Genomic DNA, 24,130 nt, shown 5'->3' on the forward strand with positions numbered 1-24,130 from the left:
AAGAAAGTGCTATCTTGAAGGGTTGCAGATTTGTAGCCATATTTTAAGTACTGTTGAATGCAAACTGAGGTACAGTTAGGGTGATGTGGGCACTGTCCCAGTATTGGCCAGTATGACAGTGGTCAGTTCATTCACCTGCTACACCTGAACAAGTGCAAGTTAAATATACAATCAATTTGTACCAAAGAAGTTGGGTGTTTCTACGGATGTCCAATAGTGATGAGTTTCAATACACCATCAAGATTTTACTGACTGCCATCAAGATATTTAAGGCCAGTTCCACTGTGCCCGACCTTGATATTTTTAAGAACTTGCTGGGCATCTCAGTGCTTGGACTAGCATTTGCCCTCAAAATTCTCATCCATGAGATAAGTAGAAAAGGCTACGAAGCTGAATGAGTTCTTTTCCTCATGCATTACAAAAGGTAGCCTTAAAAATTGCTGGTACCTGCAAGACAAATTCAAAATTTATGGGGTATCTTTCAAATAATGCTGGTCATGGGGGCACTTCTGCATGTGTTGCATGTATTTAAAAAAAGCATTTGTGTCTGGAAGGAACTCTTCTAAAGCCTGCTGCTTGTTTTCTTTGGCAGGGTGAGAACCCGTTCACTGATGACCCAGACAAAGATGAGGAGGATGCTGCAGATGAGACGGCTGAAGGTGAAGGCCTGAAGGACAGCTCCAATCTTGAGAACAAAGAAGGGGAGACTGAAGATGGAGGGGACGGCACCGTCAGAATAAATGAAGAAATGGCTGACCCTTCTGAAGAAAATGCAGAGGAGGAAACTGGGGAGGGAGCGGAAGAAGGTGTGGGGGAGGAAGAGGCTGGAGGGGAAGCAGTGGAAGGAGGAGAAGAGGCTGAGGGAGAGGCAGAAGGGACCGCAGAGGAAGTGGCTGGGGAGGCAGATGTTGCAGCTGAGGACAAGGAAATAGAATTGACAGCAGAAGAGGAAGAGGAGATGCTGAAGGGAGATGAAGAACAGTTGGAGTAAATTTTAGTACAACTTTCTGCAGACACGCAGATGTATAATTCTATCCCATACCAGCTATTGAGGTTTATACTAGTTTAAGAATTTCATTGTTTTTAACTTGCCAGTAGATTTGTGTTCACTTGGTGTATTGCAGTTTCATCTGATATGGCTAATACCAAGTCCCGTTTTCTCTTACATCTGATGTGAATTTTTTTTAAAATAAACTTGGTTCCTGTAATGTGATTAATGTGGTGTTCAATTGATCCTATTAACTTTAAGGACTGGCATGTAGTTTGTTTGCAGTAATCGAAGTTTAAGTGACTGCTAAGGTCTGGCAAGCTTAATTCCAAGCTACGCAACCCAGAGTTTCAATTGTGAAGCTAAGCTACTGGTTTAAAAAAAAATCTCTCATTTGGTTTGTATACAGATGAGGTGTAAATATGCAGCAGGTTTTGGGTGACTAGAATATTCTGTTATTAGCTCTCTCGCATGATGATAGTGAATGGTGCTTGGGCATGTTGCTTTGTTTTAAAAATCTGATTTTTGTAACTGCAAATACTAGACTAGCACTCTGTGGTAAAGCAGCTATTGTGAAAATCATCTAGAATGCTTCAGAGCACTAATACTGCATTCCTGCGGGGTGTAGACTGCCTCTCGAGGATTCAAATCAACTTTTTACAAATATAAATAGTAAACTCCTTTTACTGGTGAGTCTGATCAGCCTGACTTTGCATTTGCACCTTTTGCTGTTTTCAAACCAAATGCAGATCCAACTGGCGTGTGATCTTTAAGGGCACTTGGGTATTGAGTAACATTGAATTGAAAACAGGAATGGCTTGGCTCGGTGGGAATGCAGTGTGGTATTGTACAAGCTGCAGGACGTAGTTGCATTTTTCACCCCCCCCACCCCCCTCTAGGTTTATTCCACCTTGCTTTTCTATGCGGCAGCAACCTTATTTAGGCTATTTAAATGCAATGTACTTGGACTTGACCTCATTGTTTTCAATTTTATACACTGTAAATCAGTTTGTAGCGGTGTTAATTAAAACTTAAAATGCAATCCTCAGTGTTGTGGTTCTTGAAGTTGTGTCCGATTTTTGTTAGACCATCTCATTTTGAAGATAACGTGTGAGTCAATGGGAATATGTTTTGTGGCCTTCTAAAAACCAGCCCCAGCTGCTCCGCTGTTTCAAGAAAGGGATGTTGCCCCAAAAGCTTGGGCAACGGTGCTTGAGGGCTGAGAGCAGTAATCCCAGAAGCAAAGCCAGCTAGACATGAGATGGAAGGAAGTTCCATGAGTTTTGGTCAATAATTGGAGACACTGTGGCAGGGACTAAGTGATGGCGTTGGTCTTTCTAGTATTTAGTTGCGGCTTAACCAGATGTAGTTATGAGGAAGACAGGGTCTTGGCGAAGACAAGCCTGGGGGCAGAGTGGTTCTTACAAGTGCAAAATTCTGCTATTCCTTGCTGTCAGATCAATAAGCTAGCTAGCTACAGGGACAATGCCCAGATCAATCACCAGCCTGAAGAGAAGATTCTACTGTACAGAAAACTATTTAGATTTCATGGTTTTGTTTTATTTAGGATAAATGGGTACACAACCTTTAGTAACATGTACAGCAGTAACAGTGTTGCTCTGAGGTACCAGCTTCCAGTTTGGTATATTTAACCTCAACAGTTTTAAAAACAAAACATTAGTGTGGAAAGTTGAGTCAAAATGGGGCATACACACAAATGTCTTTCTTGGAAGCTTTGTCATCTAAATTTATAAACAACTCCCAAGTACAAATATCAGTAAATACAGTCCTATATGGCTGTTGCACAATCAAGTATACATTTTAGAAAAATTATAAAAATGCAGTGTTAACCTCATTACAAATGTGTTCCACTGACCCCAGCACTAGTACCTGCACAGCTCAGGATAAAAGCAGCAGCAGAGTCAAAGTTGTATTTAAATGTTAAAACTTCAACGCAAAATTTCATCATAGCTATTGGGCATTGGTTTGGATATCAAACTGTTTCAAACAAAGTAGTTAACAATTACATTTATTTAGTCACAAGCAGGTTTACATTAACACTGCAATGAGGTTACCGTGAACATTAATCTATTTGGCAATCCATTTAGATTACCAACAGCAAAGAGGGAGGGAGTGTGGGGGGGAAGCCAGTTAATTAGGATTAAAATGTCTTGCTGTACCCCAGTTGGAAAATGTTTGTACATGTACAGAAAATCATTCAGTATACCATCCTGGTTAGTGATGGCTCCCCATCATCAAGCACCCTATAGTCGAGGGCAATACTGAAGACGCAGATTTACGTAATGCCCAGTCCTAGCTACATCGTACTGTGAAGAACGGAAAGGAAATTTGTATGCTTCAGTCACTTGGCAGCGTTTGCAAGCAACTGAAATAAGCTTCTGTACTTGAGGTCAAGAAGAAAAAATGAGCTTACCTACACCGTACATACATACAAAAACAAGGACAATAATCCTAAGTGTGTGCTTCTTGACAACCACATGATTAGAGGCAAATACTTCAGCTGCCTGTACAGAATGCATCATCAGGAGATTTACCTGGTCACGTCTTGACAGTGGCTTTGTGGACAGTTTCCTTACCACATTTCCTCCAATAAGGTAGCATGATGGTTAGCACTGCTGCCTCACCTGGGACCCAGGTTCAATTCCAGCCTCAGGTGACTGAGTGGAGTTGGCATGTTCTGTCTGTGTGGGTTTCCTCCCACAGTCCAAAAACATGCATGTTGGTGGATTGGCTGTGCAAAATTGCCCCTTAGTGTTGGGACTAGCAGGGTAAGTACATACAGGGATAGGGTCTGGGTGGGATTGTTGTCAGTGCAGGCTCAATGGGCCAAATAGCCGCCTCCACTGTAGGGATTCTATGATTTAAACTGGTCTTTGGTTCGGGACTTGCTCTCGTTTCAGCCATGTTCATGTACCAAACCTTGAGGCTCAATTACCCCTTTAAGATGGGACTATATCATAAACTGTGTTTTAAGTACTACAATTGACTCCAAAAAGTGTACACAGGTTACAAACTATTGTACAAAGCCACAGCTAAAATTATTTTCCCAAAAAAATCAGGACCTCAATGTAATGACAAATACCAGGCCTATGTCTGCTTGTTCGATGTTGGACACTGTTGCTTCTATATTTAAAAAAAAAACTTATCCAATTAGTCCTTTGCATCCTCATAGCTGGCATCAGTGAAACACTTCATTTAAGACCGTGAATTAGAATTCCAAGTGTAAAAGTGACTTTTAACCTACACAATACATTTTTACAAAAGCAGATTTGACAATTCTTTTTAAAGAATGTTAAGGGTGGGGGGGGGAATAATAGAATGGACTGGGTGTCTCACATCTGCAGGAAAGCTTTGAAATATAAACAAATTACTCATCAGAAACTGAACTGTTGATTTAATATTTACACGCATGCTATGTTTCATTGACCCCTTGTGTTTTTGAATCTCTCTTCTTCCCCTCCCCAAAGCCATAGTTGATGCCAATTCCCAAAATAAGCTAGTCTCCACATCCTGCTCAGGATTTCTTCCACCACTGCAGTTCCCCAAACCACAATCTTGCAACGATGTACCCTGATCAAATACACCAAATCCTGATCAATGGCTCTATTCAACCCCTGCTCTTGGTGTAAAGGCAGGAGGAAAATGGTATTCAGGACTTGAGGCTATGTAATAGAAGTGGCTGCATGCTATCGCAAAAAAATAAATTGCAAGATTTGCAGTATAGGGGTCTGAGAAGAGCATGAGCATGTACTCCAATCAGTACCTAGGTCAAACTGAAAGTCTGTATAATAACCATCCCTACTGGAGCACCAATAAAACAAGGCAGATTAGTCTGAGAAATGGCAGGTTAACATTTTGGGTCTGGTTTCCCACACACCACCAATAATCAGCACTCAAAAATTCTAAACGTTATCCTGGATTTTTGAGTTACAGACGGACTGGACTGCTGCATATTCTGGCGATTTGCAGTTGGTTAATGTGTTTGTACTGGGTTGCTTAATGTTCCCAGAAAGTCAATGGCCAACGAAGCAGCAGACAGGTTATTCGTGATAGGGGTTCATAAGTGAAGATAACTTGGTAAATTTGAGTGGCAAAACACCACAGAGACTGATAGGCTAAGTGACTCACCCACCATCCGTTTCACACTGGCAATGCTGCACAGGCCCTACCAACTTATTAAAGGAGAATTATCAGTAAACTACAAATGAATTCTACAAACACAAAGCAGTGGAGAAAACAGAGGATGGGTTAATTAAGTTACAAGGCTTTTGCAGTTCAAACATTCACAGCTATCCATTCAGAATATTCAGAATTATTCTCAAAGATCTTGGATATCACTTTCTCATGTAGGAGCATTCACTTGAGATTCATTTTGAATGTTCCAGATATTGGGCAATCATTTTGGTTTCCAACTCACAGCCCACCAAAGGAGGAGTTTCAGATGATGCTCTCAAGAATATTAATGAATCAGATCACTGTACCTTGGTGAGGAAGCGATTTAATGCCATTCAGTTAACCGGGCAAGTGTGGGAAGATGTTTCCACTAGTAGGAAAAATTAGAACCAGAGGGCACAATCTCTGACTAAAGGGACGATCCTTTAAAACAGATGAGGAGGAATTTCTTCAGCCAGAGACTGGTGAATCTGTGGAACTCTTTGCCGCAGAAGGCTGTGGAGGCCAGATCATTGAGTGTCTTTAAGACAGATATATAGGTTCTTGATTAATAAGGGAATCAGGGGTTATGCGGAAAAGGCAGGAGAATGGGGATGAAAAAAATATCAGCCATGATTGAATGGTGGAGCAGACTAATTCTGCTCCTATGTCTTATGGAAGGGCCAGTTGCTCTAAGATCACTTCTGCTGAATTACAAGCACAGATTCTACCCATTTGGTGACCCACAATCTTCCCCACTGCTGGAACTGACCCAACAAATCCTGCTACGGCAGGCAAAATATTTCAACTGGGTGGGGCTGTCCTATGAGCATTGAGGCAAAAAGTCTCCTTTCCATTCAGTTTCATTTCATGGGGTTTCGCAAGCTTCTATGTTCTGTCCCACACCTCATACAATGTCGAAAGCTAGGCGGGAGGAATTTCAGTGGGTTATGGGCAGCACCGAGGCAAATCTGGTCCTTGGCCAACATCCACATGCTCATTTTTTCAGCAAAATCATGAGCAGGGGCCGTCAAGTGGAGTAACGACCAAGATTAGCCTGTTCAGCAGAGACTGGGAATTAAACCTTTCTGGCCTGCAAGACACTACCCAGTGAACCATTAGAGAAAGATGACAAGCTGGGCAAGAGACATCCTAATGATTTGTCTGGTGTGCAGGTTACCATAAATCCTGCCTGTAGAACGATTACACTGACTGCCTTATCCTCTGCTGGGAATTCACTCTGACAATTGCTCGCTGCCTCAATCAGTGGAGAGTTCCTGGCACACGCACACCTCGCTTTCCAGAAATGATAAATGGTTGGCACATTTAAGATGGAAAAGACCCAGCAAATTTCTACAGATGTTGAGGCACGTCGACTGAGTGCCAAGATTAACTCCAGTTCCCAGATTTCTACTGCTTTCATCATTGGTGGCCATGCCTTCACCACCCACAGGCTCTGGAATTCCCCAAAATCCATCTCTCCTCCTTCCAAAAACACTTCTTAAAACCGTTCTCCGCCTCGGACTACAATGCAGGCTTTCAATCTGTTGCTTAATGTGTGAGATTAAAATAAACCACTGTATAAATCACAGTATTCCAGCTTGCCATTATCATGTTGACCTCCAGATTAAAGCTACAATCTAATCCCCTTTCCTGAACACCAGGTTTATTTTATTACCCATCAGGCCACTGGCTTTGATAACTTTTAGCCAAGACAAGGCAGGACCGACTGCTTACTTGTTTAACCAGCCTATTATAGGCAGCCAAGTAACGAGTGTGACATCTTTGGGATAACCTATAAACCCACTGGACCTCCATGTTGCAGTGCAACCCTGCACCACCTCATCACAGAACCCCCCACACACACGGCTTGCAAACCAATCTCCATGTCTACGAGAAATGAAAAGTGAATTTTCTGAAATACCGCGCCATTCATCGAGAACATTCCCCCCCCCCCCCCCCCCCAGTTCAGACGGAGTCCATGCAGTGTCATGTTTCTGCCAGTAGATGGTGAAACGGCAGCACCAGTTAAGTGCAATAGGAACCGGTTTCTAACCGGGACACACAAACATCCTGATCCGAGCACAAAGAAATCGAAAGCTACATAAAATGCAAATCCCAATCGTACTGTGGTAACTCTTGTATTAAAAAAAAGATCAGATTAAAATACAAAGACAGATGAGAATCAATAATATTTCACAATACATGCGAGAACATCAGGTTATAGTACAAGGAATAGTAAGCATTTTAAAAAGTTCCCACCGCGTCAATAAAACAATAAGAAACTTCCAGCAAACTATGAGCACACATTAACCACTACTAGAGGTACCATCCAGCTCTAAGAAGCTGTACACAGTATTCAGATTGCCTTTTAAAATTCCTCTCCGATTCTCAGATAAATGACCAGGAACGATCGTTTTCTAGCTGGATGCAAGATGATGAACACAGAGTCGAGTCTGAGCTCCCCCCGGGCTCAGTCTCGAGGTTAAGTTACGAGCGGCGCAAATGCTTCAACCCTCAACACCAACATTAACAGTCAACGCCAACGACCCTGAAGATTCCTTTAAAGTCTGGGAGGGATTAAGTCGTCATTCCTGAAGCATTCCAGAGACTGGCTGCTGACATCTTAATAGCAACTTGCAAAGGAGAATCGGACAAGTACCGGATGGTGGAAAACTGGCAGGGTTAAGGGAAAGGGCAAGGGAGTGGGTGGGACTAGCCGGAGAGCTGGTATAGGCATGAGGGTCAGAATAGCCTCCTTGTGTCCTGCATGCTTCTGTAAAACACAATGTCGCTATTTAATCTTCAGTCTGCTATCTACTATGTGCTTACTCAGGAAATGTCGGGGTGGGGGCGGTGATGGAAGTGAAAAGATGTGTTAAGTTTAAGATGTGTTCAAGCTCCATTGAGTGTTGCTCAGTGCAGTCACCACACAGCCCGGGGAGGTAGGCGCCAGTGAATTCCCTACAGGAGAAGGGTGCAAGAGGCTCCCAGTGTAGCTTCAAATGTCAAAGGAACGACCCAGTGGACTGCTGATAATCAGACTGTGAGGGGTTGGGGGGGGGGGGGGGGGGGGGTGAACCCTTCCTTGTATGAACTGGAACTGGAGTAGAAATTACTTTCCATTTCCCTGCCAAATGTGTTCTTGTTCCCACGAGCCACTGGACTCTGGGTGCGTATTTCACTACAAATTGAGAAACACTTCAGCGGCCAACTTATTCCTACTAATAACCAGAGATTCAGAGCGCTTTTTAACACCCACCTTTTCCTAACTGCTGGACCGTATAACTGTGCACATCTCCTCGCTGTGACCAGAGCAGTGACGGCCAGCTCAACAAGGGTTCGACGGCCACTTGCCACCAAGGACAACAGCTCACCGTGATCACGGTGCTGAGTGGAACCCACTCACCCCTCCCCGGTGCGTTGGTTTCCATTTTCCCGCTCACTGCCCTCCCCACCCGAAGGCACCTTTAGCACGGGAGATGCCTCTGCATTTCAGACAGAGTCTCACCTTACTCTGGATTTTTGAAACGAGGAATGCAGCCACGATCTTAACCCTGTTAGGAACTGTATCCAACTCGGGGATGCACGCTCCCCAAATACACGATCACACCTACTCACTCAGGTCGGGGGGGCGGGAGGGGGGGAGCATGTTGAAATCTTTTTACATCAGATCTATCGGAATTACTGGAAGCTCCCAGTGCTATAATGATGGGTTCTCTCTCCCCGGACAAGTGCTGAACATTTTGGGGGGAGCATCTTACAGGAGGAAGAGAAACACTGGTGGTGACGCAGGCAGCGATGAGATATCAGGCGATGCGTTAACAGCACCACACAATGTCGTTAAAACGCATTAAATGCGATCTTTTCTAGAGTGCATCGTCGCCAACACAAAAATTAAAATGCTATCTACCCAAATGAGCGCTGAAAATGGATTCAAATAGACCACAAAAGTGAATGTTCACCAGTTCAGCGAGGGAGCTTTCGTACATGTGTTGACACAGCAGTCCATTCTCTGAAACAAGTCTTAGTCTGGGGATACCTAACAACCAATCTCATAGCACCTTTGGTTATGAAGGTATATTTCATTACACTCCATGTTACAACAATACATAGTCACAGGAACTAACAGGTAACTAGATTTTTTTTTTGGTCACGGGGGTCCGACTGCATTAGATGCACAGACCCACATCACACAACACTGAAAATAGAAAGTGACCACAAACAACTTTTAAATCCAACAGTTTCAATAAAAACAAATGGTCTAACTGTGCCCAGCTTACAAACCGAGAGGGGCAGTCAGGCAGACAGGAGTTTATCCAGGTGGGGAGCGGGAGTTTGGGGGGGCGGGTGAAGGAAGAAGAATTTGAGCATCTCCCCAAGTGAACAGCCTTGAGAGACCCTCCCCCACCCCTCTCCCTCAGTGAGCAGCCTTGAGAGACCCTCCCCCACCCCTCTCCCCAAGTGGGCAGCCTTGAGACCCTCCCCCACCCCTCTCCCCAAGTGAGCAGCCTTGAGAGACCCTCCCCCACCCCTCTCCCCAAGTGAGCAGCCTTGAGAGACCCTCCCCCACTCCTCTCCCTAAGTGAGCAGCCTTGAGAGACCCTCCCCCCTGCCTTTCCTATACCTCCCAGCAGCTCCATTATCTGGTTTGCAGAGACTCAGTGACAGGTGCACCATCACAGCAGCGGGAAGGACACTTGGGAGTGTTGCCATTTACAGACAGGCATGACTAGCCCGAGGCAGCGGGGAGAACACGGCATGCACCTGTCCGTGCCAACACATCATCAGGAACCTCTCGAGGCCCAAATGCCCCGAGATGACATCTTCCACTGCCTGCTTCAACCCACGTCTGGTCAGACCACAAAAGATGCCCAGAGGTTGCCGGGTGCGCCAAGGGAACATGACTGGAGATTCTAAAACCCGCTTTCACACTTTTGCTAAAAAAAATTAACCATCACCAAAGGGGGTGGGAAAAAAAGCATCTTTACAGTTGGACTATAACATACACTTACATTGAAATTATGAAATGTACTGTCACTTTGTGACCTAAATATTTCTAAAAGCAAACAGGCCCTTCGACAAATATTAAAAGAGCGAACTGAACTCACCCTGTTGGATGAGTTTAAAAACACGTCACTGAATAAAAATGCAGATTTAATTCTTGGAGTCAGAGGAATAAACTGCCCTTTCAGACCCACGGCTGTCTCAGCTACCCCCGAACTACATGCCTATTGACACACATGCCACCCAAGGACACGGCTCACGCAGGAATACACTTGTCCACTCGACAAGCGCACAGGGGAGATGGGGGTCAACTGCAGAACTGCTGCTGTTAAGAAGCTCGAGGGGCTCTGGACAGAGAGCTGTGGCTCTTTGATCACCCGGCAGGACTATGTCCCTGCTGAGCTGGGAAGTTTTAAAAGATTCAATGTGGCTTTGAGCTCCTCTCCCTCAGGTGGTGTTGAAACGGACACCTCGAGCTGATGGGCCAGTCGGAAGGGTCTCCGAACGACAGGTCAATCCCGTTGACACTGGTGTCGCTGCTCGGAATTAGCTGTTACGGTTGTGTGTTGTACTGCACTGTTCACCCCACGTACCACTACCCCCCCCCCCCCCCATCCCCCCTCCCCGCGGTGTGCTACATGCAAACTAACTCCTCCCCCCCCAATCAGCAGAAGTCAGCACACACCATACAATACCCACTGCGAGACCAGCAAGATGCGAAACCTCACCATTTCACAGGACATGGAAATGCAGTCCATCCAAACCGCCTGCTCCCAGTCGCTCAGTTCTGCCTTAATGCAGCGACTGGAGCTCAGCAGCCAACATGCAGGTGGTCCCTCCTCTGTTTTCCTGCTATCCACGACGGGGGGGGGGGGAGGGAGGGACACTTAAGAGCTTCACTCACTACAGCTGGGTAAAGTGTTTATATTAAAAGCTGAACAGTGAATTTTAAAATAATTTTCGCCAATCCGCCTTTTCTTTTCCTTCTCTCGTCTCCCAAGGTATGGACTGGTGCACCGGTCCATTGCCTTGGAGTGGATCTCAACCCAACCACGCCTTAGCTTCAGGTTACATAACTGTCCAATTACAACACCATGCACCCTCTCCCCCTCCCCATGCAGTGCCACTCCCCCTGAAGTGCACTGTGCTACTTTGTAAAATTAATCAGGGCTAAGTTGTTCTTTATAATATTCTAAATGTACGAGGCGAATGCAGAATTACTCTAAGGAAACCCACGTAAGGCAGATACTTTTCATTACTACACAGAGGTTTAAACGTTCAAGGCAAAGGAGAATCTTTCCAAACTTCACTAAACTAGAACATAAATCGAGTGTGTCTTCACAAGAGACTGCAATGGACGATCTACCCCAATGTACCCACACGGGCAGCGGATTCAGCCTATTTCCCTGTCTCAGTGGACACGCAGATCTCTTCGCGGGCGGCCTCTGCCTTTGGGAAGTTCATATCCAGGATGTGTCGCTGCAGGTGTCTCACCCAGTCTTCCTGGATGGAGAGCGGACCTTGGAATTCCACATCGCAAAATCTGCTCAGGAACAAAGACGCGTCAAAACCCGATCCAATTCCAGCAATTCTTTGCTTTAAAAAAAAAAGGCCTTCTCCACCAGTTACCCCACAGCTTGGATTGGACAGGACAAGTTTATTTATTAGAGAGTCACAAGTAGGGCAGCACGGTAGCACAGTGGTTAGCACTGCTGCCTCATAGCACCAAGGTCCCGGGTTCGATTCCCGGCTTGGGTCACTGTCTGTGTGGAGTCTACACGTTCTCCCCGTGTCTGCGTGGGTTTCCTCCCACAGTCCAAAGATGTGCGGGTTAGGTGGATTGGCCACGCTAAATTGCCCCTTAGTGGCAGAGGAACAAGATAGGGTAAATGCACAGGGTTGTGGGGAAAGGGCCTGGATGGAAATGTGGTTGGTGCAGACTCGATGGGCTGAATGGCCTCCTTCTGCACTTAGGATTCTATATTTACAGAGTTACACATTGAAAATATGTACCTCCTAAACCAAGCACAGCCTCTGTCCATGTCCATTCATCGGGGCACAGGTGAACACACACACGCGCACACACACACACAGAGAGAGAGAGAGAGACACACACACAGAGAGAGAGAGAGACACACACACACAGAGAGAGAGAGAGAGAGACACACTCACACAGAGAGAGAGAGAGAGAGAGACACACACAGAGAGAGAGAGAGACACACACACACACAGAGAGAGACACACACACACACACACACACAGAGACACACACACACACACACACACAGACACACACACAGACACACACACACACACACAGAGACACAGAGACACACACACTCACACACACACACACACAGAGACACTCACACACACAGAGACACACACACACAGACACACAGAGACACACACACACAGAGACACTCACACACAGAGACACTCACACACAGAGACACTCACACACAGAGACACTCACACACAGAGACACTCACACACAGAGACACTCACACACAGAGACACTCACACACAGAGACACTCACACACAGAGACACTCACACACAGAGACACTCACACACAGAGACACTCTCACACACAGAGACACACTCACACACAGAGACACACTCACACACAGAGACACTCTCACACACAGAGACACTCTCACACACAGACACACACACACACACAGACACACACACACAGAGACACTCTCACACACAGAGACACTCTCACACACAGAGACACTCTCACACACAGAGAGACACACACACACACACACAGAGACACACACACACACACACAGAGACACTCACACACACACACACACAGACACACAGAGACACACACACAGACACACAGAGACACACACACACACACAGAGACACACACACACACACAGACACACACACACACACACACACACACACACAGAGACACACACACACACACAGACACACACACACACACACACAGACACACACACACACACACTCACACACACACACAGACACTCACACACACAGACACTCACACACACAGACACTCACACACACAGACACTCACACACACACAGAGACACCCACACACACACAGAGACACCCACACACACACAGAGACACTCACACACACAGAGAGACACTCACACACACAGAGACACTCACACACACAGAGAGACACTCACACACACAGAGACACTCACACACACAGACACTCACACACACAGACACTCACACACACAGACACTCACACACACAGACACTCACACACACACAGAGACACCCACACACACACAGAGACACCCACACACACAGAGAGACACCCACACACACAGAGAGACACTCACACACACAGAGAGACACTCACACACACAGAGAGACACTCACACACACAGAGAGACACTCACACACACAGAGAGACACTCACACACACAGAGAGACACTCACACACACAGACACTCACACACACAGACACTCACACACACAGACACTCACACACACAGACACTCACACGCACACAGACACTCACACGCACACAGAGACACCCACACGCACACAGAGACACCCACACGCACACAGAGACACCCACACGCACACAGAGACACCCACACGCACAGAGAGACACCCACACGCACAGAGAGACACCCACACGCACAGAGAGACACCCACACGCACAGAGAGACACCCACACGCACAGAGAGACACCCACACGCACAGAGAGACACCCACACGCACAGAGAGACACCCACACGCACAGAGAGACACCCACACGCACAGAGAGACACCCACACGCACAGAGAGACACCCACACGCACAGAGAGACACCCACACACACAGAGAGACACTCACACACACAGAGAGACACTCACACACACAGAGAGACACTCACACACACAGAGAGACACTCACACACACAGAGAGACACTCACACACACAGAGAGACACTCACACACACAGAGAGACACTCACACACACAGAGAGACACTCACACACACAGAGAGACACTCACACACACAGAGAGACACTCACACACACAGAGGGACACTCACACACACAGAGAGACACTCACACACACAGAGAGACACTCACACACACAGAGAGACACTCACACACACAGAGAGACACTCACACACACAGAGAGACACTCACACACACAGAGAGACACTCACACACACAGAGAGACACTCACACACACAGAGAGACACTCACACACACAGAGAGACACTCACACACACAGAGAGACACTCACACACACAGAGACTCACACACACACACACAGAGACACTCACACACACACAGAGAGACCCTCACACACACACAGAGAGACACTCACACACACAGACACTCACACACACAGACACTCACACACACAGACACTCACACACACAGACACTCACACGCATACAGACACCCACACGCACACAGAGACACCCACACGCACACAGAGACACCCACACGCACACAGAGACACCCACACGCACACAGAGACACCCACACGCACACAGAGACACCCACACGCACACAGAGACACCCACACGCACAGAGAGACACCCACACGCACAGAGAGACACCCACACGCACAGAGAGACACCCACACGCACAGAGAGACACCCACACGCACAGAGAGACACCCACACGCACAGAGAGACACCCACACGCACAGAGAGACACCCACACGCACAGAGAGACACCCACACGCACAGAGAGACACCCACACACACAGAGAGACACTCACACACACAGAGAGACACTCACACACACAGAGAGACACTCACACACACAGAGAGAGACACTCACACACACAGAGAGAGACACTCACACACACATGAGAGACACTCACACACACAGAGAGAGACACTCACACACACAGAGAGAGACACTCACACACACAGAGAGAGACACTCACACACACAGAGAGAGACACTCACACACACAGAGAGAGACACTCACACACACAGAGAGAGACACTCACACACACAGAGAGAGACACTCACACACACAGAGAGAGACACTCACACACACAGAGAGAGACACTCACACACAGAGAGAGACACTCACACACAGAGAGAGACACTCACACACACAGAGAGAGACACTCACACACACAGAGAGAGACACTCACACACACAGAGAGAGACACTCACACACACAGAGAGAGACACTCACACACACAGAGAGAGACACTCACACACACAGAGAGAGACACTCACACACACAGAGAGAGACACTCACACACACAGAGAGAGACACTCACACACACAGAGAGAGACACTCACACACACAGAGAGAGACACTCACACACACAGAGAGAGACACTCACACACACAGAGAGAGACACTCACACACACAGAGAGAGACACTCACACACACAGAGAGAGACACTCACACACACAGAGAGAGACACTCACACACACAGAGAGAGACACTCACACACACAGAGAGAGACACTCACACACACAGAGAGAGACACTCACACACACAGAGAGAGACACTCACACACACAGAGAGAGACACTCACACACACAGAGAGAGACACTCACACACACAGAGAGAGACACTCACACACACAGAGAGAGACACTCACACACACAGAGAGAGACACTCACACACACAGAGAGAGACACTCACACACACAGAGAGAGACACTCACACACACAGAGAGAGACACTCACACACACAGAGAGAGACACTCACACACACAGAGAGAGACACTCACACACACAGAGAGAGACACTCACACACACAGAGAGAGACACTCACACACACAGAGAGAGACACTCACACACACAGAGAGAGACACTCACACACACAGAGAGAGACACTCACACACACAGAGAGAGACACTCACACACACAGAGAGAGACACTCACACACACAGAGAGAGACACTCACACACAGAGAGAGACACTCACACACACAGAGAGAGACACTCACACACACAGAGAGAGACACTCACACACACAGAGAGAGACACTCACACACACAGAGAGAGACACTCACACACACAGAGAGAGACACTCACACACACAGAGAGAGACACTCACACACACAGAGAGAGACACTCACACACACAGAGAGAGACACTCACACACACAGAGAGAGACACTCACACACACAGAGAGAGACACTCACACACACAGAGAGAGACACTCACACACAGAGAGAGACACTCACACACACAGAGAGAGACACTCACACACACAGAGAGAGACACTCACACACACAGAGAGAGACACTCACACACACAGAGAGAGACACTCACACACACAGAGAGAGACACTCACACACACAGAGAGAGACACTCACACACACAGAGAGAGACACTCACACACACAGAGAGAGACACTCACACACACAGAGAGAGACACTCACACACACAGAGAGAGACACTCACACACACAGAGAGAGACACTCACACACACAGAGAGAGACACTCACACACACAGAGAGAGACACTCACACACACAGAGAGAGACACTGACACACACAGAGAGAGACACTGACACACACAGAGAGAGACACTCACACACACAGAGAGAGACACTGACACACACAGAGAGAGACACTGACACACACAGAGAGAGACACTCACACACACAGAGAGAGACACTCACACACACAGAGAGACACTCACACACACAGAGAGAGACACTCACACACACAGAGAGAGACACTCACACACACAGAGAGAGACACTCACACACACAGAGAGAGACACTCACACACACAGAGAGAGACACTCACACACACAGAGAGAGACACTCACACACACAGAGAGAGACACTCACACACACAGAGAGAGACACTCACACACACAGAGAGAGACACTCACTCACAGAGAGAGACACTCACTCACAGAGAGAGACACTCACTCACAGAGAGAGACACTCACTCACAGAGAGAGACACTCACTCACAGAGAGAGACACTCACTCACAGAGAGAGACACTCACTCACAGAGAGAGACACTCACTCACAGAGAGAGACACTCACTCACAGAGAGAGACACTCACTCACAGAGAGAGACACTCACTCACAGAGAGAGACACTCACTCACAGAGAGAGACACTCACTCACAGAGAGAGACACTCACTCACAGAGAGAGACACTCACTCACAGAGAGAGACACTCACTCACAGAGAGAGACACTCACTCACAGAGAGAGACACTCACTCACAGAGAGAGACACTCACTCACAGAGAGAGACACTCACTCACAGAGAGAGACACTCACTCACAGAGAGAGACACTCACTCACAGAGAGAGACACTCACTCACAGAGAGAGACACTCACTCACAGAGAGAGACACTCACTCACAGAGAGAGACACTCACTCACAGAGAGAGACACTCACTCACAGAGAGAGACACTCACTCACAGAGAGAGACACTCACTCACAGAGAGAGACACTCACTCACAGAGAGAGACACTCACTCACAGAGAGAGACACTCACTCACAGAGAGAGACACTCACTCACAGAGAGAGACACTCACTCACAGAGAGAGACACTCACTCACAGAGAGAGACACTCACTCACAGAGAGAGACACTCACTCACAGAGAGAGACACTCACTCACAGAGAGAGACACTCACTCACAGAGAGAGACACTCACTCACAGAGAGAGACACTCACTCACAGAGAGAGACACTCACTCACAGAGAGAGACACTCACTCACAGAGAGAGACACTCACTCACAGAGAGAGACACTCACTCACAGAGAGAGACACTCACTCACAGAGAGAGACACTCACTCACAGAGAGAGACACTCACTCACAGAGAGAGACACTCACTCACAGAGAGAGACACTCACTCACAGAGAGAGACACTCACTCACAGAGAGAGACACTCACTCACAGAGAGAGACACTCACTCACAGAGAGAGACACTCACTCACAGAGAGAGACACTCACTCACAGAGAGAGACACTCACTCACAGAGAGAGACACTCACTCACAGAGAGAGACACTCACTCACAGAGAGAGACACTCACTCACAGAGAGAGACACTCACTCACAGAGAGAGACACTCACTCACAGAGAGAGACACTCACTCACAGAGAGAGACACTCACTCACAGAGAGAGACACTCACTCACAGAGAGAGACACTCACAGAATTGGGACTGAGCTGTCAATACAGTCTTGCTCACACCCCCAAGAACGAACGTATACGGGAACATCCAGCTCCGATTTTCCAGAGGCCATTCCACTGTGAGAATTACCTGCATTTCAAGGTGTAGATGTTTCCTATAAACTTCACCAACGAGAGGGGTTCAGGTTTCGGCACCGGAAAGATCACAGGTCTCACTCGGAGAGGTCTTGGTTCCTCAGACTTTGGCCTGAATGTCTTTGGCTCCTTCCCTTCCTCGTGCTTTGGTGACACGTTCTCTGCACATACCACTGGCTTATGCTGCTTACGCTCATAGTCTGAACATGAAAGAGAAGTTGTTAGCCTGTTGTCTCACGCCATGAATAAAAAGTAATGTCCGCTTCAACCTCTCTTGCACTGTTACAAGGAGTAACTTCAGATGTAGTCACCTATTACTGACAATCTGCAAGCACAATTAAACCCTCCAAAGATCACACTGCAATTATAACGAGTTCCAGCTTACTTTTAAAGAACTCCACTTCTGGGAATATAGCTTCCTGTGCGGAGTGGCACTTACAGGCATTTGGAATTCCATAATCAAGGAAGTGCCCTTTGCGAAATGCCTGATTCAACATGTGTTCAGAATCAGTGGATAATTTTCTTCAAGCTGCACATGCTTTGATCTGAGAATCATGTGAATGCAACTATATTCAATCAATCCTTGCAGGAAGATATAGAGTTTACAGTCCCTCTCAGAGAGATTTGAAGATGTCCGGAATTGGCTGCATCCATTAAGTTTTGAGAGGGAGAGAGGAAGCGTGGCATGGTTCGGGCACGCTAAATCTCTGGCCTGTTAACCTTGCCGTTTGAGGGTTTAACTGCACTTACTGATGGGACGGAGGGACTATTCCGCATCTGCCACACACCGAGTGGGTACAAAAGAAAGGTCATTTATCGATTGTATCCCCGCAGCCTGCCTCTTTACACATTCAGCACTACACACAAGTTTTACATTACAAGCTACGCTTCTAAATGGAAGAGTGAATCAGCGCAGTTTCTGGCCTACTTTTAACCAACCTTTCCCTGAAGTGGTTGGGACTCTGTACGTGACGCTTACGAGGTGAATGTTATGCAGGGTTTTCTAAGTTGCCAAACCGCATGCAGACGGGGCTTGATCGGAGACCGGTATAGACTTACTTACACATTACAATGAGTTATACACCATGGCTCGGTTTTCTACACAAGGGGAAAAAAAGAGTGCGAGAACACAAAAAAAAAGGTACAATAAAAAAAAACAATCCACTCACGTGCAAATTAAAGCGAAAAAAAACAACAAACTTATAAATATATATATAAAAGCAAGCAAAAGCTGCAACTAGTCCTGAACTTCTAGGGTTAGGCTCTGCATTCTTAAGCATGTCAATGAAATGGACGCTCAACTTTATTAGGGAGGGGAATTAACTTGGTGTCTGGATCACAGCATCGTATAATCACACAGTTTCCCTTCACAGTGCACTTTCAATTTAACAAGTTCTCTCTCCAGCACTGTCAACGATCACATTTAGATTTATTTTTTTTTGTTTTTGGTTAAGTTATACAAAGCCAAAGGGTCTCACATGGTTCGGTGAGTGGAGGTTCAGCCTTTTCGTGGAGTTCCTCAAACTGAGACAGACTTGGTAACTTCCTTTTCAATCCAGATTTCAGATGGCCACGCATGTGGTTGGAGAGGCCTACACCCGTGGTTAGTGTCACTCCACAATAATCACAGGTTCCTAACTTGACTGGGTGCTCTGTTGTCCAAAACGAAATCAAGATTCAGTTACCACCCTGCCTTCCACAGTTTGATTGCTAATTTTAATTTGAGGTTCTGGCAGGTCTCAACCTAGTTCCCGGTTACCGTGAGCCCACAGCACAAATAAAAGGCTCTCAAAATTTAGCACTGATTGCCTGCAAAGTCTCTTTAGGGATGGGGTGGTGGTGGTGGGGGGGGGGGGGGGGCGGGGTGCTGTGAAGATTGGAAATGTCAGCGTTATGGCCTGCTCTCGGGAGGGCAAGATGGTGGGCAGCTGGGGGAGAATGGGTTAGAGAGCTCAGGCGAAAAGCTCTGTGCTGCGGGTGATGTGCCCTATCTGACTAAAAAACCTTCAATGACTGCAAAGCAGAAAGATGCACCACGTCCGGTCACGCAGCTTTCACACAAACGCACACAGTCACTCACTCCTCATCCATGCATCAAGCCAGGTATTTGGAGGCGGGGTGGGGTGGGGGAAAGAGTTGCAAAGTAAAGGAAGCCCCAGAATCCACTCGGTGACGGATCCGACAACCAGCATTAACCACTAAACAACCTTTGTAAAAAGAAATGCACTTCAATTAATTTCCTTCCAGGAGGCTGTATCGGATCAAATCCCGCTGGAAACTTACTTTCGTGTCAACATGCATCTGGATGGAGTCATTATGCTGAAGTTTGAGGCACTATTAGATTCTGGTAATCAATGTAGCCTAAAACCAATGCAAATGCTGCTTCTGTTGAGGGACAGTCTACAGCGAGAGCAGCAGACACCTCATTAACCGATAATTACTGCTGTGCTCTAAAGAGTCTTTACGGTACAGCAAGAGGCTATTCAACGCATCAGGTCCATCCCAGAAAGAGATCCATATAATTGGTGAGGAACAGCACATTTCTTTCAACCGATTACAGCTCCCCTCCACAGAATCTCCCATTACAACGCAGCTCCCCTCCACAGAATTTCCCATTACAGTACAGCCCATAAATTTGCAGCGCCTATGCCCGAATTGCCCATTACAGTGCAGGTGCTCCCCCAGAATTGCCCTTTACATTGCAGCTCTTCTCCCAGAACTCCCCAGAATTAAAAGTTAAAATTTAAGTTTATGTATTAGTGTCACAAGTAGGCTTACGTGAAAGTCGCCTAGTCCCCACACTCTGGCGCCTGTTCAGGTACACTGAGGGAGAATTTACTACGGCTAACCAGCACGTCTTTCAGACTGTGGGAAGAAACCGGAGCACCCGGAGGAAACCCACGCAGACACGGGGAGAACGCACAGATAGTGACCCAAGCCGGTAATCGAACCCAGGTCCCTGGCGCTGTGAGGTAGCAGTGCTAACCACCCTTAATTACCTATTACAGTGCTGATCCTGTTACAGAAATGCCCATTGCTGTGCAGTTAACCTCTTGCAGTTTCCTATTACAATGCAATTGGTCCAGCCAGAATCACCCATTAGTGTCCCTCCACCCAGTAATATATACCAGTGCCACTCCTCCCCACAGAAATGGCCATTACAGTGCTGCTTCTTGCAATAGAATCTATTACAGTGCAGATCCTGCAGCAGAATGCCCATTACTGTGCAGTTAACCTCTCAGTTTCCTATTACAGTGCAGCTGCTCCAGCCAGAATAACACATTACAGCACATGCACACTTTCTACCATTGCCAATAAAATTACTGTTCCTCATACAAATTACCCATTGCAGCACAGCACCTCCCACAAAATTACCCATTACAGTCCAGCTCTGGTCCCCAGGATTTCCCATTCCAGTATACCACCTGCCCTCAGGGCTGCCCATTATGGTGCAGCTCCTCCCCCGAGAGCTGCCCATTACAATTCAGCTGCTCCCCCGGAATTGTCCATTAAGTGCAGCTCTTTCAGCCAATTACAGTGCAGCACCTCCCACATTCTTCTGCAATCAGCTTTTTCTGGGGAAGGAGCCGCATTGTAATGGCCCCATTTCAACAGGGGAAAATAGCTGCACTGCAATCGGCAATTCAGGGGGAAAGGGGTTGCACTGCATTGGCGAGATCCTGCTGCAGAATTACCCATTGCAGTGTAGTTCCTGCACACATTCCCATTACAGTGCGACTGCTCCAGCCTGAATAACTCATTGCAGTACAGGTCCCTCTCTCCACCTCCCCCAGAACTGCCCATTACAGTGCAGCCCCTCCCCCAGAACTGCCCATTACAGTGCAGCCCCTCCCCCAGAACTGCCCATTACAGTGCAGCCCCTCCCCCAGAACTGCCCATTACAGTGCAGCCCCTCCCCCAGAACTGCCCATTACAGTGCAGCCCCTCCCCCAGAACTGCCCATTACAGTGCAGCCCCTCCCCCAGAACTGCCCATTACAGTTTCTCTCCCCAGAATTGACCATTACAATGCAGCTCCTAACCATAGAACTTCCCATTAAAGTTCCACCCCAAACTGCACGTGACAATGCATCTCCTCCCACTAGAATTCCCCATTATAGTACAGCTCGAACCCCAGAAACTGCCCAGCACTGCAGCTCTCTCCAACCCTCAATTTCCCATTGCAGTGCAGATCCTGCTGCAGGATTACCCATTACAGTTCAGCCTTCCCCCCGAACTGCCCATTACAGTTCAGCCTTCCCCCCGAACTGCCCATTACAGTGCTGCTCCTCCCCGAACTGCCCATTACAGTGCTGCTCCTCCCCGAACTGCCCATTACAGTGCTGCTCCTCCCCGAACTGCCCATTACAGTGCTGCTCCTCCCCGAACTGCCCATTACAGTGCTGCTCCTCCCAGAACTGCCCATTACAGTGCTGCCTCTTCCCAGAGTTACCCACTGCGGTCTAATTGCTCCCCCAGAATTATCCGTTAATACAGCTTCACACCCCAGAATCTCTCATTACAGTACAAATGCCCCATCACAAAATTGTCCATTACAGTGCCTCTCCCCAGAATTGCATATTACCATTCAGATCCACCCCACAATTCCATTAGTGGATTTCCTCCCCAGAATTGTCCAGTGCAGTGAATCCTCTCCCCCAGATTTGCACACTGAAGTGCAGTTCCTCCTTGCACAGTTTCCCAGTGCAGTCTCTCCAGAGAGTTGCCCACAGTGCAACTTCTCCCCCAGAATTACTCATTACAGATCAGCTCCTCCCCAAGTTTGCTCACAGTGCAGCCTCTCCCCAGAGTTGCCCATTACAGTGCAACTGCTCCCCCAGAATTTCCCAGTACCATGTAGCCCCTCCCAATATGGCTCATTACAGTGCAACCCCTCTCTCAGAATTTTTTAAAATATTCATTCGTGGGACATGGGCGTCGTTGGCTGGTCAGCATTTATTGCCCATCCCTAGTTGCCCTTGTTCACAGCAGTTGAGAGTCAACCACATTGCTGTGACTCTGGAGTCACAAGTAGGCCAGACCAGGTAAGGATGGCAGATTTCCTTCCCTAAAGGACATTAGTGACCCAGATGGGATTTTCCAACAATCGACAATGGTTTCATGGTCATCAGTTGATTCTTAATTCAAGATATTTTTTAATGAATTCAAATTCCACCATCTGCCATGGGGGGGATTCGAACCCGGACTTTAGCTGACTTTCTAGGTTAACAGTCTAGAGATAATACCACTAAGCCATCGTCTCCCCAGATTTGCCTGTTACAATGTGGTTTCTCCCCTTAGAATTGCACATTACAGCAGCTCCCCACCTGCAGAATCATGCAACGATGCAAAGTATAAAACGCTCAGAATTCCACCCAATGTGATACCATTTGGATGGTGTTCCTGTCCTGTACTTAAAACTCTAACCAGCACATACTGCACTTGCGTGCTTCAGAATACAAGAGGGAATCTAACTTCTCCCCCATTGACATTCAATGGCAATTCCATTGTTGGATTATCCACCATCTTCATCCTTGGGTAGGTTGGGGGAAGAGTGTATTAACCATGGACCAGAAACTGAACTGGACTAAGCCATACAAAGAGTGTGGCTATATGAACATGACAGAGGCTGGGAGTTTTATGGAGAGTAACTCACCCCCTGACTCCTCAAAGGCTGTCAATCATCTACAAGGCGTAAGTTAGGTATGAGATTGAATACTCTTCACTTGACTGGACAAGTATAG

General features: G+C 47.3%; 2 protein-coding genes across 5 annotated transcripts in view; one reads left to right on the forward strand and one right to left on the reverse strand.

The window, feature by feature from the left end:
* LOC144507680 (A-kinase anchor protein 8-like) overlaps nucleotides 1-2,030 on the forward strand; it is a 32,024-nt gene extending 29,994 nt beyond the window's left edge. Inside the window, exon 13 of the mRNA XM_078234862.1 lies at nucleotides 593-2,030. Within this exon, the coding sequence (XP_078090988.1) occupies nucleotides 593-991 (399 nt within the window). The 3' untranslated portion in view covers nucleotides 992-2,030. The remainder of the gene's footprint in view (nucleotides 1-592) is intronic.
* Nucleotides 1,870-24,130, reverse strand: part of LOC144507676 (uncharacterized) — a 140,923-nt gene continuing 118,662 nt past the window's right edge. For 2 of the 4 annotated variants that reach the window (XM_078234844.1, XM_078234843.1), the window contains exons 13-15: nucleotides 19,866-20,039; nucleotides 18,383-18,587; nucleotides 1,870-11,711 (exon numbers count right to left, since the gene is read on the reverse strand). In XM_078234844.1, the coding sequence (XP_078090970.1) occupies nucleotides 11,567-11,711; nucleotides 18,383-18,587; nucleotides 19,866-20,039 (524 nt within the window). In that variant the 3' untranslated portion in view covers nucleotides 1,870-11,566. The remainder of the gene's footprint in view (nucleotides 11,712-18,382; nucleotides 18,588-19,865; nucleotides 20,040-24,130) is intronic. The other 2 variants (XM_078234846.1, XM_078234845.1) reach the window with 1 other exon arrangement.

The sequence above is a fragment of the Mustelus asterias genome, chromosome 19 (assembly GCF_964213995.1).
Source record: "Mustelus asterias chromosome 19, sMusAst1.hap1.1, whole genome shotgun sequence".
NCBI lineage: Eukaryota > Metazoa > Chordata > Chondrichthyes > Carcharhiniformes > Triakidae > Mustelus > Mustelus asterias.